The sequence below is a fragment of the Neovison vison genome, chromosome 4, assembly GCF_020171115.1.
Source record: "Neovison vison isolate M4711 chromosome 4, ASM_NN_V1, whole genome shotgun sequence".
Classification (NCBI taxonomy): domain Eukaryota; kingdom Metazoa; phylum Chordata; class Mammalia; order Carnivora; family Mustelidae; genus Neogale; species Neogale vison.
Genome location: NC_058094.1, coordinates 171,314,037 through 171,331,640, shown reverse-complemented (window position 1 = coordinate 171,331,640; position 17,604 = coordinate 171,314,037). Strand labels below are relative to the sequence as shown.

Sequence of the window (17,604 nt, the reverse complement as noted above, 5' to 3'; positions counted from 1 at the left end):
TCAGTTGTGACTGGGTGTCTATTTCCTCTCAGTGCTGTCTTCTACATGTCACTCTGTCCTTCTGGGTCTGGTAACTATCTTGTCACATGGTCTGGAAGGACTTACATTTACTTATCCCAGTATTCTGCATGACTTATCAGCTTCCCAAAGGCTCTCTGAGAGTCATTTAACAAGATAAATTTCTTTCTATTTAGGATAATGCACTTCCTCAGATTAGAGTATATCCTCTCAGGTTTTTTTTGTTTTGTTTTGTTTTTGTTTTTGTTTTTTTTTGTAAGGTTCTATTCATTTACTTGAGAAAGAGTAAGAACTAGAGAGAGAGACACATACACATACATCTGGCTGAGCAGGGAGCCGGATGTGGGCCTTGATCCCAGGACCCCAAGATCATGACCTTAGCTGAAGGCAGATGCTTAACTGACTGAGCCACCCACTTGGTCATGGTGAATATGGTTCTTGTTCTTTCTTTTATTAATGTATTGTATCACATTGATTGATTTGCAGATGTTGAACCAACCTTGCAGCCCAGGAATAAATCCCAGTTGGTCATGGTGAATAATCCTTTTAATGTACTGTTGGATCCTATTGACTAGTATTTTGGTGAGAATTTTTGCATCTGTGTTCATCAAGGTTATTGGTCTGTAATTCTCTTTTTTGATGGGATTCTTGTCTAGTTTTGGGATCAAGGTAATGCTGGCCTTATAAAATGAGTTTAGAAGTTTTCCTTCCATTTCTATTTTTTGGAACAGTTTCATGAGAATAGGAATTAATTCTTCTTTAAATGTTTGGTAGAATTCCCCCGGGAGTTTATCTGGCCCTGGGTTCTTGTTTGTTGGGAGATTTTTGATGACTGCTTTAATCTCCTTACTGGTTATGGGTCTAAGTTTTCTATTTCTTCCTGGTTCAGTTGTGGTCGTATATCTCTTTTTTATCTATTGTATTTCTAAAGACTTCCAATGCCATGTCAAATAGATACTCAGCAGGAGTATCTGGGGTTGAATGAAGTCTTTCCTGTAAAGGCAAGAAGTCCAGCCTTTCTAAGGTTTTGCTGTTCATTTCATGCCCACTTTATGTAGTTGACATAGAGAATTTGTGGTACCTACTTTCATCTTCTTATATTCCTTTTTGTTAAATTACAGATTTGGAACATCACATTAAATACAAAAATTAATGCAATTGGAATTGAAAGGATAAAGTAAGGATTCAGACAAAATTAAGATAATGCTTTCCTGAAACAAGCTATAGGAATAAATGATGTATAAATTTCCTGTGCCTGCTGTAACAAATTACCACAAACTTGGTGGTTTAAAGCAATAGAAGTGTATTCTCTCACAGTTCAAGGGTCTGCAAGACCATATTTCATGACCCTAGGCAGAAATCATGGTGTCAACAGGTTCATGGTCCTTGAGAGGCTATAGAGGAGAATCTGTTGTTTGCCACTTCTTGCTTCTGGTGGCTGTCGGCATTGCCTGATGCTGGTTGTGTCCCTGAAATCTCTCCCTGTATGGTCACATTGCTTCCCCCTCCTTGGTCTTCAAATTTCCCTGTCTCTCTCTCTTGTAAGGACACTTGTAAAGGCATTCAGGTCTTACTTAAATAATTCAGGATAATCTCTTCATTTCAAGATTTTTAATGACATTTGTAAAAGTTTTTACCTTATAAGGTGACATTTCCAGGTTCCAGGGATTAAGGACAGATATATATATAGGGGTTACCACTCATCTCACCTATCTGCCCACTGTCCATCATAGATTTATTCTGTCCCACATGCAAAATATTTTCCCCTCATTTCAGTATCTCCACATGTCTTAGTCCGTTACATCATCAGCTCATGTCAGAAGGCCCTTCTCAATATCATCGGCTCCAAGTCCCTAATCTTATCATAGAAATCATTGAAATCTGTTATTAGCAAGACTCAGCATGATTCATACTAGGCAAACTTCTTCTCTGTTGTGGGCCTGTGAAGCTAGAAAACAAGTTATCTGCTTTCAAAATAACATAGTAGATCAGTTAGACATTCCTTTTACAAAAGAAAGTAAGTACAAGGCAGAAAAGAAGCATTGGTCCCAAGCAATACTAATCTTTAACTTGATCACATCTGCAAAAACTTTACCAAGTTCCAGTGATTAGAATCACTTTGGGTGATTCTAGCCCAGCCAAATATGAAAATGTATTACATAGCTAGAATATTTAAAATAGTTTGGTGTAGTTCAGAAGTAACATATAGAGAAATAGAGATGAAAATTTATTATAGAATTAACTGTATTTAAACAAGGAGGGAAAAAGTAGGTTATTAAACAAATTCTATTAGTATATGTAATATGTATAAGTCTAAAATAATTCAAATAATACAGTGTGAAATACGAAGTTTTAAGGGCAAAAACAGAAAGTATCCTGCTTAATTATGGAGAAAAGAAGGATCTATCTAAAAATGACTCAAAACTCAAAAATAAAAAGTTTGATTATATCTGAAATACAAAAATTTAAAACCCTATAAGGTAAACAAAAAGTTAAAAAAATTGGGAAAATATTTGCAATTGCATTGGTTTCTCATTGCTAGCAAAAATATAAAAGGCCTGATGGCAATTACCTTTAGTCACCTGTGAATGCCACAGCTTTTTCCTGTATGGTCTGGGAGGGTTCTAATCGCCATAATCCTGTTTTCTCCTTCATAAAATGTAGATAACAGTAGGTAGCTCATAAAAGTTTTGTGAAGATTAAATGAAATACTATATGTAAAACTCTTAAAATAGTGCTTAAGAGTAGTAAATATTTAATTATTATTAATTATTGTCATTCTGGTTCTTAATCTAAATAATTTTAATTTGCATAGACAAAATAGATAAAGGACTTGAACAGGTACTCCACACAAAAATAATTAAGACAAAAGCATATGAAAAGATAATCAACTTCAGTCAGTAATAAGGAAAATTTATTTAAACAATTATGACATGCTGAATTTTTTAACTTATTTATTTAAGAGTCTCATGCTCTACCGACTGAGCTAGCCAGGCACACAACTTATTTATTTAAAGTATGGTTTAACCAAAGAAAAAATCATTATTAGTTTGACGGCTGAAAATTCTTCAAGGGAGACTCTAAGTATATAGTCTCTGAATATCTTTTTCAGAGACACTTAATAGAAAAAGAGGACTCCTTTTAAACCGGCTATATATGGAGTGATTGTGAGGTAGAGATCACAAGTGGGATTCTGGAGAGTGCTCATTTCTCAGAACGTGTAAGAGCTTCAAGCATGAATGGCTGTGGTAGAGCTGGAAACATCCATTAAGTCTACACCAGAGCTTTCACATCTTATACTTTCATCGGAATTGACAGACCCCTTCTAGGGAAGCAAATGGTGCCGGCTTACTTGGTTAAAGCTAAGCAAGGATACCACTGCATATTTTATTAGAATGATAACATTTTTTAAAAAATTGCCAGGGGTTGTTATAGATGTGAAATGTTGATAAAAATGTGCAGTAACTGGAACTCTCAAAAATTACTGGTAGAAACACAAAATGATATAATTACTCTCCAAAATAATGTGATAGTTTTTTATACAGTGAAATACAAATTTCATCATACGTCTTGGCTCATACAACTTGGCTCAAAGTTACAAGTCTGGGCAGTTTCAATCCAGGGTATTCACTCAAAAGATATAATCACATGTCTCTGAGAAGAATTGTGCTCAAAATTTCATAGCAGCTTTATTCATAAAAGGTCAAAGGGTGACAATTAATAAATAAACAAACTGGCATATCAATTCAGTTGGATACTATTTAATAATAAAAGGTGACAAACCACTTATCCTGGAACAAATGACCAAATCTTAAAAGTATAACAATAAGTGAAGAAAGCCAGACATAAAAGAGTACTTTTAAATTCCATTTATAGGAATTTTTAGAAAAGGAAATCTACGGTGACAGAAAGCAGATCGTGTCTTTTGAGGGTGGTGGTGGGAATATGTGTAAGTATAAAAGCATATAAATGCTGAGAGCATTAGGGCACTTCTCATGGAGGTGGAAGTTTTCTATATCACGTTTGTGTAAGTGTTTGCTATATACCTTTGTTCAAACTCATTGATTGGTACACTTTAAATTGATGAATTTTGGGGTATGTAAACAATAGCTCAAAAAAATCCATTGGAAATATTTACTAGAGTTTGTTATAGGTTCAGGTATCTCAGGTATTGAGTATTTTCTCAATTTAAAATGTTACGATCCATAGAAATAGTCAAAAACTTTAAATTAGTAACTTTTAATGCAACTTTGGAGATTTAGAGTGACTTTGTTTTTTAAAAAATTAAATAATAAGCCCTTATAGGAAAAGGAAAATTACTCATCAGAAAAATAACAGTGACAGCTAAGAAGCTGATTCTCTGATATATGAATTATTTGTGTGTGTGTGTGTGTGTGTATAAATTACTATTTTCTTCTGCTTAGAAAATTAATATATTTAAATTTGTTTTGCTTTAATAAAAATGAATATATTTTAATTTCTTAAATCTGATTTTAAGTTTCAAAATTAATTTAAAATAAAAGTATTTTATAATTTCAGGAAATAATAAAACCAATTTGAGAGTCATTTCAGAATTGTGCAATTTAGTTATGTTTTACTATATTTTGCTTTCAGTAAAATTCTGATGTGAATATTAAATATATGAACGCCTCAGCTATAGAAAATAATCTAAAAAAAATCTCACCAAAATACTATAATGGAGTATCAGTTACCTCTTTAAAAGATATGGAAGCTGTGGCTTAAAGTAAATAAGTAATTGGCTCAAAGTTACAAGTCTTAGAAGTAAAAGTCTGTCTGAATTTAAAGTTTGTCCATTCTAGGGTATGGAAGTAATGTTGATTAGTTTTTGTTCCTTGAGGATGTGGCATATAGAGACAGAAAGGGCAAAATTTATGTAAAAACCTGACACTATTTTATCTTTTTCTTATTTGGTCTCCTGTTAGAGTCCTAAGTATCTCTGAAATATGGATGCTGGATAAGTTTACAGTATTTGGCAGTTCTCTTTTGAGCCTTTTGGGGTTATGCCAAAGGGATAGAGTCCCATGGGAATTTGGTCTGAATTCTCATCCAAATGAACACCTGCTGTCATTGTGTCTTGTCAGTCCTGTAGTCAGCAATGCCAACTCTCTCTTTGCAGTGAAACCCATTCAACACATGGAAAAGGCATGCCAGTGTTCCTCACTAGTTTTTGTTTATCCCCCCTTTACCACACGATCCATTGCCCAGCTATCTTGGAGATAGAGCTAACATTCAGTTTCTCCTTGGCTATTTGGTCTATTTGGTGTTCTGTATTTCTAGGAGTTTACTCAGTTACAGTCCCATCTAAATGGTCTTCTTCAGATACCCTCTTTTCTTCTCCTTTCCCTTTTATCTCCTTTCTTCTTTACCCCTCTCTGTCCTTATTATGTTGCTTTCAAAAGGAAGAGAACTGTTATTGAAAAATAATGCTTATGAAGCAAATTATACTACACGATCTATTTTTAAAAGTCTTCAGTTCTCTACATTAGCAGGAACATATAATTCAAGCAGAAGTAAATCCAATGATAGTCTCCCTATGGATAACCAATATTGATCATCCATTCTTAGGACTTGAATCATATTCCTTTGCTTTTTGTTCAACTGATCTGCTGGATGTATGCATTTAATTATAAGGTATTACAAATTGATTTGGAACCAGATTAGGGATAAAGTCAAAATAAATGGTTTTAAAACATTAATGATCAAGGCACATAATATATCACAAATAGCCCAGCTCACATATTTATTTATAATTTCATACCACTATAAAACAACATGCTAAGATAGCTATATGTATTACTTATTAATGAGAATTAAAAAAAAAAAAGGAAGAAACTCCGTGACTGGATTTGAGAGCTATTGAACCAATAAAGTGAAACCATCTTGACATTCCTACTTCTTTGCAAACCAGGAAGTTGGCCATCTATATATAACAAAGATATCTTAGAACATAAACCATACAGGGATTTTTTGGTAGCTTTTTAATAAGTATTTCTATGTACACCAGTCTATATCTTTGTGTTCATTTCTCTTGTGGATTAATTCAATTACCTCATATTTTTAGAGGACAAAATGTACAGAAAAAATTACATTGCTAGTACAGCTTTTCTCTTGTGGGGAAAGGCAACTCAGTCTGCCATCTGCAGTGGGCATTGGTCCCTCTCTTGTTGTGCCTCGTGCTTTGTTATGCATGAGTAAGCACATTAGCCTTTTCATTTCATTCATTAGACTTTTAATCCTTGATTAGTGTTTTCGAGATTCTCTCAAATACACAACTTCTTTATTTCCTTTGTGTTTGTTTTCTTTCTTTTTTTTTTTCCTTCTGCACTATGAAACAAAATTAACAGTTAATCTCAACAATAGCCTTATTTCTATTGAGACCACTGGTAAATATATTAGTTTCTCATTGACATGATTAATCATGTGTAGATGAAAAATGAGAAAATATCTTCTAGTTTGGACTATAACAGTGGCAACTGTTTCAAAGTCAGCGAGGATGGTCTCTGTTTTAAAAGCTTGAATTACAATCTCACAACCACCAATCTCACATGATCAGTGTTATTTTGTCTCATAAAAACTCATGAGTGGATTTCTTAAAAGAAAGAAATCCATTAGGGTTCAGAACTGGTACTTTGGGAGTCTCGGAGGCTAGTTATTCATCACCAATTCTCCAGAAATTTTTTTTTTTCTCTTTGTTGCTTTCTTTTTTCCATTAAGCAAGATAAGATAGGTCAGAAAGTTGCTTGTGGAGTGAACAATTAATAATTGCACATTCAAGACACTCTTAGAAAACTTTGAAGTCCTGTATTATGCTTAACTTTATTATATATGCAACCTCACACTATCTTTTTACTCATAATTAATCTCACAGGACTAGAAACTCCTCCACCTGATTACTTCTCCACTTAGGCCATCCTTCCAGCTATGTGTAATAATATTTTCAATACTTTTTAATATTTATGTTCATAGACACTGTCTTAAACATACTTTGATCTTGAGGTCAAAACCAGGTAGTAAAGGAGATATATAAATTAAATAGAAGTCAGTTCCTAGAAGCCAATATGACAAGTAACCAGCAATGAAATTACATAAATCATAGTTGCATTGAATTTGTGTAGATAATTCATTTTTGCCTAATTTCAGAATATCTTCTGGGCAATGATACTGTTAAGAAAGAGTTCATTTAAAATATTATTAATTAATTTTTGTCTCTTAATCTTTATTTCCACAATGTAGTAGGATCATAAACTGCCTCATTTTTCTTTTCTATTTCTCTCCTTAGGATGCTTCCATTGCACACAGATTCCACATCATGAGAGAAAAACACCCAGAAAAATTCAACAGTAGGTAAGGTAACAAATGATAAAATTATAATTGTGGTTTGTGTTGATGAATTATGTTATGAATAGGATCACTATATGGTATAAAGTATTTTACTTAAAAGGCTGGATAACATTGGGTGTGTGTGTAAGTCTTGGGACAAAAGTGTAAATGAATTTAATTTTTCCTCTTTGGTTTTAATGAGACTACAGTGAGGAATGCAGTGGTCATCTCTAGTCCATTCTCCTGTGTGGAAAAGAAGAATTTTGAGTGTCCAAGGTGAAATGATAAGATATATGGGAAGTGTCTACATAGTTAAGGATATGAGGGGTGAACATCCTAAATCCCAAAGGAAAACATGGATCTGTGATTTGATAGTGCTGAGTTCCTGTGTATTTCAAAGGTGTCAGGTAGGGCCTGGCATCTGTGTACTGTCTGTACAGTATAGGCCTCAATCAAAGGGAAAATAAACCAGAGAATTATCAATGCTAACAGAAACTAATTTTAAAGATTTATTCTTTGAAGAAAAGAGCATTGACATCAGAATTAGTTTTGCTACTATAGTAATACACATTTTTCCCTTCCAAATGGAGATGTTGACTTTTTTGGATATTCAGGGACAATAGGGAAAGCTTTGGTTTTGTATCTTCCCATTTCTAGACAGAAATCCTACTATCTCCCCTCCATCCCCCAGAAAAATGGGACAGAAGTGAATCATCTTTGCTTCAGTTATACCTACTTCTACTGTGTTCATTTCACAACATTACAAAATCACAATCTGCCTTTCTATGCAGATACTTGATTTATATATTAATGTTCAAAGCCCAAGGCTCTGTAGCCCTGTATGTGGCAAGTTTAACAACCCTCAAAATCATAATATGTGCCATTATGTTTTGCCTTTCCTCTTATAGTTGAGCCAGGTACAATTCTGGTTTGAAGAAAATGGAAGAAGTATACATATGAGTATGTACATGTACACATCATATCTTTAGAAGAATTAACAAAAATCTTTTTACTCTGAGTTCCTCCTGGAAAAGGGAACTAAATGGTTGGGGTGGAGACTAAATTTTTACTGTATATTTTTTTGTGTGTGAATTTTATGCCATTTGTATTATAAAATTTAGTGGAGAGCTCATTAAAGTTTCTTACCTGTAAGTTTTTGTTTTATATAGAATAGACACTTTCATTTTACAAGATTTAATTTTATTTCATGAAATATATGAAAATAAATTGATCTAACAACGAGCTCATAATCACCTTATAGTAAATTTCAGCACATATTGATTTACCTTGAATGTCCTGGAAATGAACATAACTGTTAATGCACATAAAACCATATTATAAAATCTAGACTGTGCTTGCTCAGGTGCCATCCCATGAAGCATTCCTGTGTTGATATTCATATTAAGATATGAAGCAATATGAAGCATTTCAAGTAAAAAAATAATTGTTTGAGAATGAGGCATGCAGTGTCCCCCATCCAGGAGTTTCACAATTTTAAAAGCCCATTAAAGACTTTAAGGGGGAAAAAAAAGCTTTAATGGGAAAAAAAAAGTTTGATAATGTTTAAGGCATTTTTGTTCCAAACTTAGCGCAGAGAGAGAGAGAGAGAAACAGAAGAGATGGTGGCAGAGGAAAGAAAGGAGAATTCAAAGTATAGAGAAATTATAGCAATGTATTCATGTGATAATCACATTGACATACTGTATATAAGAATGCCAGTATTTATGATCCTCTCTCAAGTGTCCGAGGTAATAAAACTTCTGTTATTCATATATATCTACGTAATTTTTTATTATTGATTGCAGTACTAATTTATGACATTCCTTGCTGCCCAATATGTTAACCACAGTGTTTGTACACATCCCAAAGTACTTAAAAGGTGTAAAACTACATCCTTTTGAAGCTTATTTGTAAATTTGAGGGATGAATAAACCTTGTATAGTTTAAAGGGAATATTTCATTTGGAACAGCGCTAATACAGAAAACACCTTTTAGATTGGCATACTTCACATGTTTCTCTTGTGAGTTCAGAGGAGGCCGGGTGTATAGTAGAAGCTCAATGTATTTTCTTTTTTTAGCTAACGGTTCTAAAATTGCATATATAACCAGGTCAGTTAGGCATATACATTTCAGCCTGTACTTTTGCAGATTGTCTTCACTCAGAATTACAAGCATTTAGATAATACTCTAAAATATAATGCAACATATTCAGAATATGAAAATTCTCTAATACATTTTTATGAGGAATATTGTGCACAAGCAATTTCATACTTAAAAGGGCAGATTTTCAGATATCAACTCTTTCATATTTTGAGGGATTTGCAAATGGATTTTTTTAAATACTCCTAATAATGGTGTTTCAGATCAGATCTCTTGTCACAATAAATCATATGCCATTAATATTATCCTCTAGCATGCTCACCTTGAAATTCATTTATATTTTAAAGAACCTGATGTTTCTAACATTATCTTAAGGAAATTAATTACCAAAATATATAGTTCTCTCTATGCTTCTTCTGACAGAAATTGAAAGAACTGGGGAAGATAATGATTTTTCCGGTGCTTAGGAGAGAGTGCTAGTTGAGAGGTTTATATCGTATTCTTTTCCAAATTTTTATGTTAATCTAAGTTAACTATTGAAAGGAAGTATGCTGTTTAACTTTCTAAACTTTGAGATATTCTTCAGACTGAAATCTTTCTCATTATTTTAGATTCAAACAATCCTTAAACTATTTATGCTACTATTATTTAGAACCCTTTATTACATGATACCAGTATTTAAAACACTAACTTGTCTATTACTATTAACTATCACGTTTGTGCTCTTATAATTAACATATATTGCTGGTTCTCCTGGTCTACTGAGAGTAGAGCATTGTAAGTTCTTCCTTTAAAACAATGATATTAATCATTGTATATTGGCACACTGAAATATGCATCCATTAAAATGATCATTATAAGAATTTTGAAAAAAAAAAAAACTGCTTAACTCCGTGAGTGAAATCTTATAACACTGATAAGGACTTACAAGTAATATGCAAAATGGAACTAGTTATAGAAACAGTATTGGTGATGTTACAAAGAGTTATTAATATTGTAGTTATAGTTTGTTTTCAAAGAACAAATTCAAGTTTCTAATAAAAAATAAACCACACTTGATACAGTTTGCTAGGAAACACTGAGGGCCCACAATATTCCACAAAGATACTATTTCACAAAGTCCACAAGTAAGTGCTTATTTAATAAGTATCTGGTCTCAAACCTCCTGAATGAGACAAAGATCGTTTTCTTAGCCTTTTTTTCAGAGGAATATACTTCATTGCTGTTCTACTTTCTGCTTTTTATGAGGAAATCTACAACTAGAAAACTGAAATTGGTGTGTGGATTTAAGTAAAGCAGTTTAACTCACCGTCTGTGTAGCAATATCAGATGTGTCGGAGGGCCTTACCCTTCACCTATGTGAAGGAAAAAACAAAACAGACAAATTGGTATACCAGACTTAAACTTCATCACTATATTAATAAAACCTAATATAAAAGAGAAACTAAGGTCTCCAAATTACCCAAGAAATTAAAGGCAGACATGAATTTAGAAAATTTGCCTTTGCCTTTAAAATCACATTCATTCTGTGGAGTCATTCTGTCTTCTTTTTTTTTTACCCCCCTTAACAGTAGACTTGGGGAGTTCTTAGAGTGAGACTCTTTCTGGGACTTTAGTATCTACACATGGCATGGAACATAATGAGCTCTTTGTAGGTATTTGCTAAGTGTGTTTACTTAATTATTTATTACTGAGTGGTATATTTGTCTTTTAAATACCTAAGTACTTTTATAGTTTACCCTTTTTATAGTGCCAAAGCTGTAATAGAAAAAAATAAAGTTGAAATATGCCTAGAATAGTTCTTCATTCTAAGTAAGTATTCTTTTAGGTACTAATAATGCCTTTTTAGTTTCTCACTATGGTATTCATGTACTTCATTTCCAAAGACCCCAGAAATATCAATAAACAAGTGAAAATCCTCCTGTTTAAATCTCTGAGCATTGTGAGTGTCTTGCTAATGAATAATACACACTTTGTAGATTGTTTAGGACTTGTTATCTTCAACTTTATAGGTCAACAATATGTAATCACCAGTCAATTATTAATATTTTTTGGTGATAGTGAACAGAAGACAGTATAAAAAGAAATCACTCCTCTTTTTCTCTCTGTAGTAATTTTGTAAGTTGTGTATCATATGATATTAAGCCAAAGATAATAAAACAAATTTTGCATAAATGATAAGAAAAGATATTTTATGGAAGCAAATATTTTTATTGGTCAGAATAACTCATAAAATATCCTTATTGATCTTGACATGCCAATTTTATACCTGTATTTACTTTAAACTGTGAATATGTATATATGTTCTTAACTTAGAAATTGGATTTTTCCATATATTCTGTACTATATTATATGTGGTATATTATAATTTCCAAGTTAATAGAGAAATAAAACTTACAATTTTTTTTTAACTTACTAGCTTGTTGTAGGGGCAAAGCAGACAGACAAGAATAATGAAATAAAATTGTTGATTATTATCTAGACAGAAAAGTACCAGCTAAAATTTAAGAATAAAATGTGGGGTTAAGAATAAAATAATATTTTAGTAGTGATAGAAAAATTCTGTATCATAACCAGATATTTCTATTTATTATCTAAAGATCAATGAGAAGTTGTTTTTCTGAATTCAGTAAAATAAATTTTTCAGACTTTAAGAGGAATGCTCAAATTATGTCTTATATCATGACATCTTCATATATCAGATATTCCCCATATACTATAAATATTTTAAGTGTGTGTTTAATAAAAGCCATTTAAAATTATCTTTCAATAAATTTTATGATATAATGTCTTAACATACATATCTTACTTATCTTTTTAAGTCAATTACAATATGGCAAATAAAACAAGATATTCCTTCTGTTTTATCTCTGAATGTTTTTAGTACATATATTTATAGACTCTCATTTGTAGGAATACATCTTTTCTTACACTTTGAAATTATAAAATTTTACATAATAAACTTTTATTGGTATTTTTAAAAATCTGTAGAATAATTGATTTTTAAATTAAAGACATATTTACTCTCCATTAAGAACAATGTAAGTGAAGACAGAATGGAGTCTGCATTGTCTTTAAGGCATTTGACCTCACTTTTGCAACCATCAGTAAAGACAGCTTCATTATTGTATAGTGAAGCATTTTATTTATTTAACAATGTACACAATTCCACTTTATGTAAAGGGTATCATCTTTTATATACTAGGGAAATAGTACTACTGATATTAAAAATTAAACATTTTTATTAGTAGTATCCTGAATAAAATCTATATTTATTAGAAAAGTTAGTGTTGTACAGGGACCTTTTGGACAAAATTATATTCTTGTGAGAATTCTGTATCCTGAATCATTTTTTATGTTTTCATTTTCTGTATACCTAACCAATTTTTGTCTTTTCAGAAAAATTTTTCATTCTCACTTAGAATGACTACTCAATTATATCTTTTAGATAACATTCCTTCACATTTTTTGTGTCAGCATTATTACTAAATCAGTGTTTTTACATGACTAAAGTATGATCTATATATAAGCCATTTAGTGCATAGATAAATAGGTGGATTGGTAATATACAGACTTACATAGATGTATGCATATATTATCCGTGATGCATAGATTTATATATATATGTGTACCTATATATTTTCTGAGTTTCACTTTTTCAAATTATGTAAAATTTTCATAACTATATGTATTCTTATTATACATATATTTATCATATAAGGCTTTTAAAATAACTTACTAGTAGTTGTGCTATCCTCTTCATATATTTTCATTTGTATGTTGAAACACATTTAGATATTTCATCTGAGCAGGTGGCAATATGAATGGTTATATGAGTCAGAGTTGTGTGCATACTGATAAAGGACATTCAATCCACCTGAATCTTCCTGCAGTATTTCCTGGTTTCATTAAATCAGAATACTCAGTTTTGTTTCCAGTCTGTTCAAAATCATGTGTGTTAGATAGTTCTTTGGAATGGAGTGAGAACTTGAAGGTAAATAAGCGATCCAATGACTTTTCTTCCTTCCTTTTTTGCCTCTCTCTGATCTCTCCAAAGATCTTATTTCTGCTCTCGTTCTCTGTCTTTTTTTTTTTTTTTTTTGCTTTACTCTTGCCACTACAGTGGAGTAACACAACTATCAGTGAAGATCCTGAAGTTTGGATAAAATAGTGCTCATCTGCTATTGATTTGGCTGATTATTTCTTTTGCAGACACGTATTAGAGGAGCTCTTTTTATATGATGGACATCTAGCTAGACACTAAATTTTCCTATCTGTGAGGCAAATGAGGAAAATGAACTTGGGGTTACATAGAAAGCATAGTGATAGGTTGTGCAGAAAAATATAGACAGGAAGAAAAGATTACATTGTATTAATACAGAGGAGAGGATATTTCCTGGGGCTCCCAAGTTGGTGACCATTTAGCACTAAATGATGTGTATTGAAGTAGGGGCCTCTATATGTTCTCTGATTTAGCTGAGGAAGGAACAACATTTATTTCTAGTTTCTGTTTGCCAGATACTTACATTTTATTAGTATCATTTTCATGCAAATATTCTAAAAATTTTTTTGTTTGATTTTGCCTTTATTTTCCTGGGATTTGTGTTTTTGCTTTACATGTGTTTTGCATGTGTTTTATGCAAAAGTTTCATATATACACATTCACATACACACACACACACAAGCACATAGTCACTTCCTAGGATACCAAATTAAGAAAAGAGATTTGTGAACTAACAGTAGTTAATTCAGGGATGTCTACAAAATCACAACTGAATAATCCAAGATACAGTGAATTTTCCTGTAAGAAAGAGTAACAAATGGTAAGAAAGGAGTTTAGGGAAAATATTTCTACCCATTATTACAGATTTGATGCCTACATGGAAACTTTTGGGAAATATTTGGGAAATTAAAACCCAAGTAAATTATTTCTTGTTCGTTATAAGATGACATTATATACACGTACATACGTATATTTGTGTATAAATTTTATTTTTGGATTTACATATGTATAGTTATATACATATGTAAATTTCAATTAGTGTATAGTAAGTAAATGATCAATTTTTAGGCAAAAAGAAAAGATAAGCTTAACCAGCAGTTAAAGCTGATGTTTCTGGGAACCTTATCCCTAGTTTACAAAGTGCTTTTGTATTAAAAAACGCTAAAGGTCCCATTTCCTTTGCATCCAGGCCCACTCCCTTTTCAGACTGGTCTGTGGAACTATAACAAGAACCAGTTGTGCTCTGGGGACTGAGGGGATCCACTGAACTAATGAGACAAGGGACAGCTGACTTTGGGGAATGAGCATTGACTGATGTCAATGACAGAAATTTTTCTTTGGACATTCATAGATATTTGGAATTGAATATCATACAATTGTTCTGTTCTTTAGTATAGATACAGCTAGTTCCATATAAATTAGTTAATTTGATATTAAGTTTAAATATCTAATTTATAATATCCATATGCTTTAGAACTCAGTTATCAATAATATAATAAAAGTGTTTTTTTGGTTGTTATAGAATAAACTCTCTTGATTCTTGGTAGAAATAATCCCTGGGAACAATTTTGAGAACCCTTTTTATATCACTTTTTATAGGACATATTAAGTATACAGTAAGTCTATCTTGAACTCTTTCCAAAGAGCTTAATCACCTCATTATAAGGTAATTTTACCTAGAATAATCCTCTATCATGGCTAATTGGAACTAATTTGGTGTTCTCTATTGCCTCTTGTTCTACCTGAGCATTAGTTACTGATGCCTTTCTTTTGGGAATACATATTCTTATACAGATATGTTCAGCATTATTTTCTGACTGAGTGTAATTAATCCTAATATATTAATCTCAAATGGTTAATGTACTTTAAAAGAAAGAATAAGAAGAGTTCCCTGATGTAAATTTTTTTGAAGAGAAAACTAATATTCTCACTTAGGCAACCTTTTGAAGTTTGTATATTCTGTTTTATATTTCTACATGACTGGTATTTTCACCAAGTAGAGAATCTTACTTAAGCCACATATATATATATATATATAAAATATGTATATATGTGTGTGTGTGTATATATGCACACACAAGTCTTAAAATATGAAGAATGTATTTCCTCAGTGGGTAAGATTTCTGGAGAGGATTAGAAAGTGTAAGTACAGCATCTTGATTTATTATGATTTTTAATTGTAATTTCTCTGTATTTTCTCTCTTCTCCTCTTTGCTTCTAGCAAGAAAAATACCAGAAACTCTTTATAGCTTTATTGTATTTTTTTAAAATTTTATTTTTAAAACAATTTTTTAAAAGATTTTTATTTTATTTATTTATTATCTGACAGAGAGAAAGACAGCAAAGAGAGAGAACACAAGCAAGGGGAGTGGGAGAGAGAGAAGCAGTCTTCCTGCTGAGAAGTGAGCCCAATGAAGGGCTTGATCCAAGGACCCTGGGATCATGACCTGAGCCTAAGGCAGACACTTAACCACTGAGCCATCCAGGCGGCCTAAGATTTTATTTGGCAGCATTTATAAGGGGCCAAAAATATGCTGAGAATTGTCAAGGTATCCCTGTTTCATAACAAACTATTTGCCAACATATAACTAGGGTTCACTATTGTTTACCCATTAAGATTGTTCCTGTGTCATCTGTACCCTCACTAATGGCTTTTTAAGGCTTCCTCATTGTCTACCTATCCCTTCTAGATTGTGTTCATCCTTCAGTTCTGAAGCAAATATTGTGGCAACATTTCACTTCCACGGATCAAAAATCTCTTCTGTTTTCTCTGGCTACATAACAAACTACTTGAAAGCTTGGCAATATAAAATAGCTGTTTTATGTGTGTAGCTTCCATGGGTCAGCAATTTGAATAGGGCAAAACAGGGATGATGTATCTCTTTCATCATCTCCAGGTCCTCAGTTGGGCAGACAGGATTGGAAGTGATTGAATTGGCTGGTGGCATGGTTACTCTCAAATCTGGTTGCTGATGCTGGTTGTTGGTTGAGATTTACCTGGAGCATTGTGTTGGTCAGTGTCCTTTCCTTCCTCTGTCTTTTGTTCCATCCAAGCCATAACAGTTTAGATGATGCCTGTCCACACTGGGAAGAGTCATCTACTTTGCTGAGTCCACCAATGTAATGCTAATCTCATCCAGAAACTTACACACACACACACACACACACACACACACACACACACACACAGTGTTTAATCTGGACACCCTGTGGTCAGTCAAATTATCATGTAATATTAACTATCAGAGCACCTGCAGTTGACTTCTTTATGTGGCCTGGGCTTTCTCAGTGTGATAGCTTAGTATGGCCATACCTGTGAATGGCAAGCTCAGGCCTCCACAAGTGAGTGTCTCGAGAGAACAGAAGGAAGCTATATGCCCATTTTTCACTTAGCTTTGGAAGTCTTAGAGTTTCATGTTTACTGTACATTTACCTACATACTTTCATGATCACGAAACTTACCGGACTGTTTGGCATTGAATATTAATATTGCATATATTCCCTTACCCCATTCCTCTCCATCCTTACAGTACCCATTTCTAGCATCCCCCCATTCTTTTCAGGCCCTCTTGATTTACTCTTAGAAGTGACCCTAACTTCTATTTCAATAAGAAAAAAATTAAAAACACCCCGTAGTAAGTGATGAACTTAACTCCCAATACCAGAGCAACAATGCATCTGCATCCACATTCATCCTTCCCTCAACCTTTGAACACAGCATGTAAGCCAGCTATCTCTTAGTCTAGGGCCAGTGCGCCTTGTGACCTATGTCCCCTCTGTCCCACAGCCACCTTTTGTTTCCCTCAACCTTGGAGCAGACTTTAACCCTCTCTCCTACATCTTTCCTGTCCAACCACTCCAAGTTCTTTTCTAACAGCTTCCAAACAAGCTATGCCTAGTTTCTCTTCATCGTTAACATACAAACAAACCAAAAAGTCTCCTGATCTTGCTTTTCTTCAGCTTACCTCATGTCTTTTATCATCTTCACAACCAGACTCTGAATAAATTATCACTACTGCCCTGTTGTTCATTCATTCCATTTTGAAAACCATTCCAATCGGATTCTCTTTATGTGTAAGTGAAAACTGTTCTTACACACAAACACACACACACACACAGAGAGTTTTATATATATGTTTTTA

The 17,604-nt window shown here is 32.8% G+C and overlaps 1 protein-coding gene across 4 annotated transcripts in view; it reads left to right on the top strand.

The window, feature by feature from the left end:
* DGKB (diacylglycerol kinase beta) overlaps positions 1-17,604 on the top strand; it is a 693,878-nt gene that overhangs the window by 379,788 nt on the left and 296,486 nt on the right. For all 4 annotated transcript variants that reach the window (XM_044246133.1, XM_044246130.1, XM_044246131.1 and 1 more), the window contains one exon: positions 7,319-7,383. In XM_044246133.1, coding sequence (XP_044102068.1) covers positions 7,319-7,383 — 65 coding nt within the window. The remainder of the gene's footprint in view (positions 1-7,318; positions 7,384-17,604) is intronic.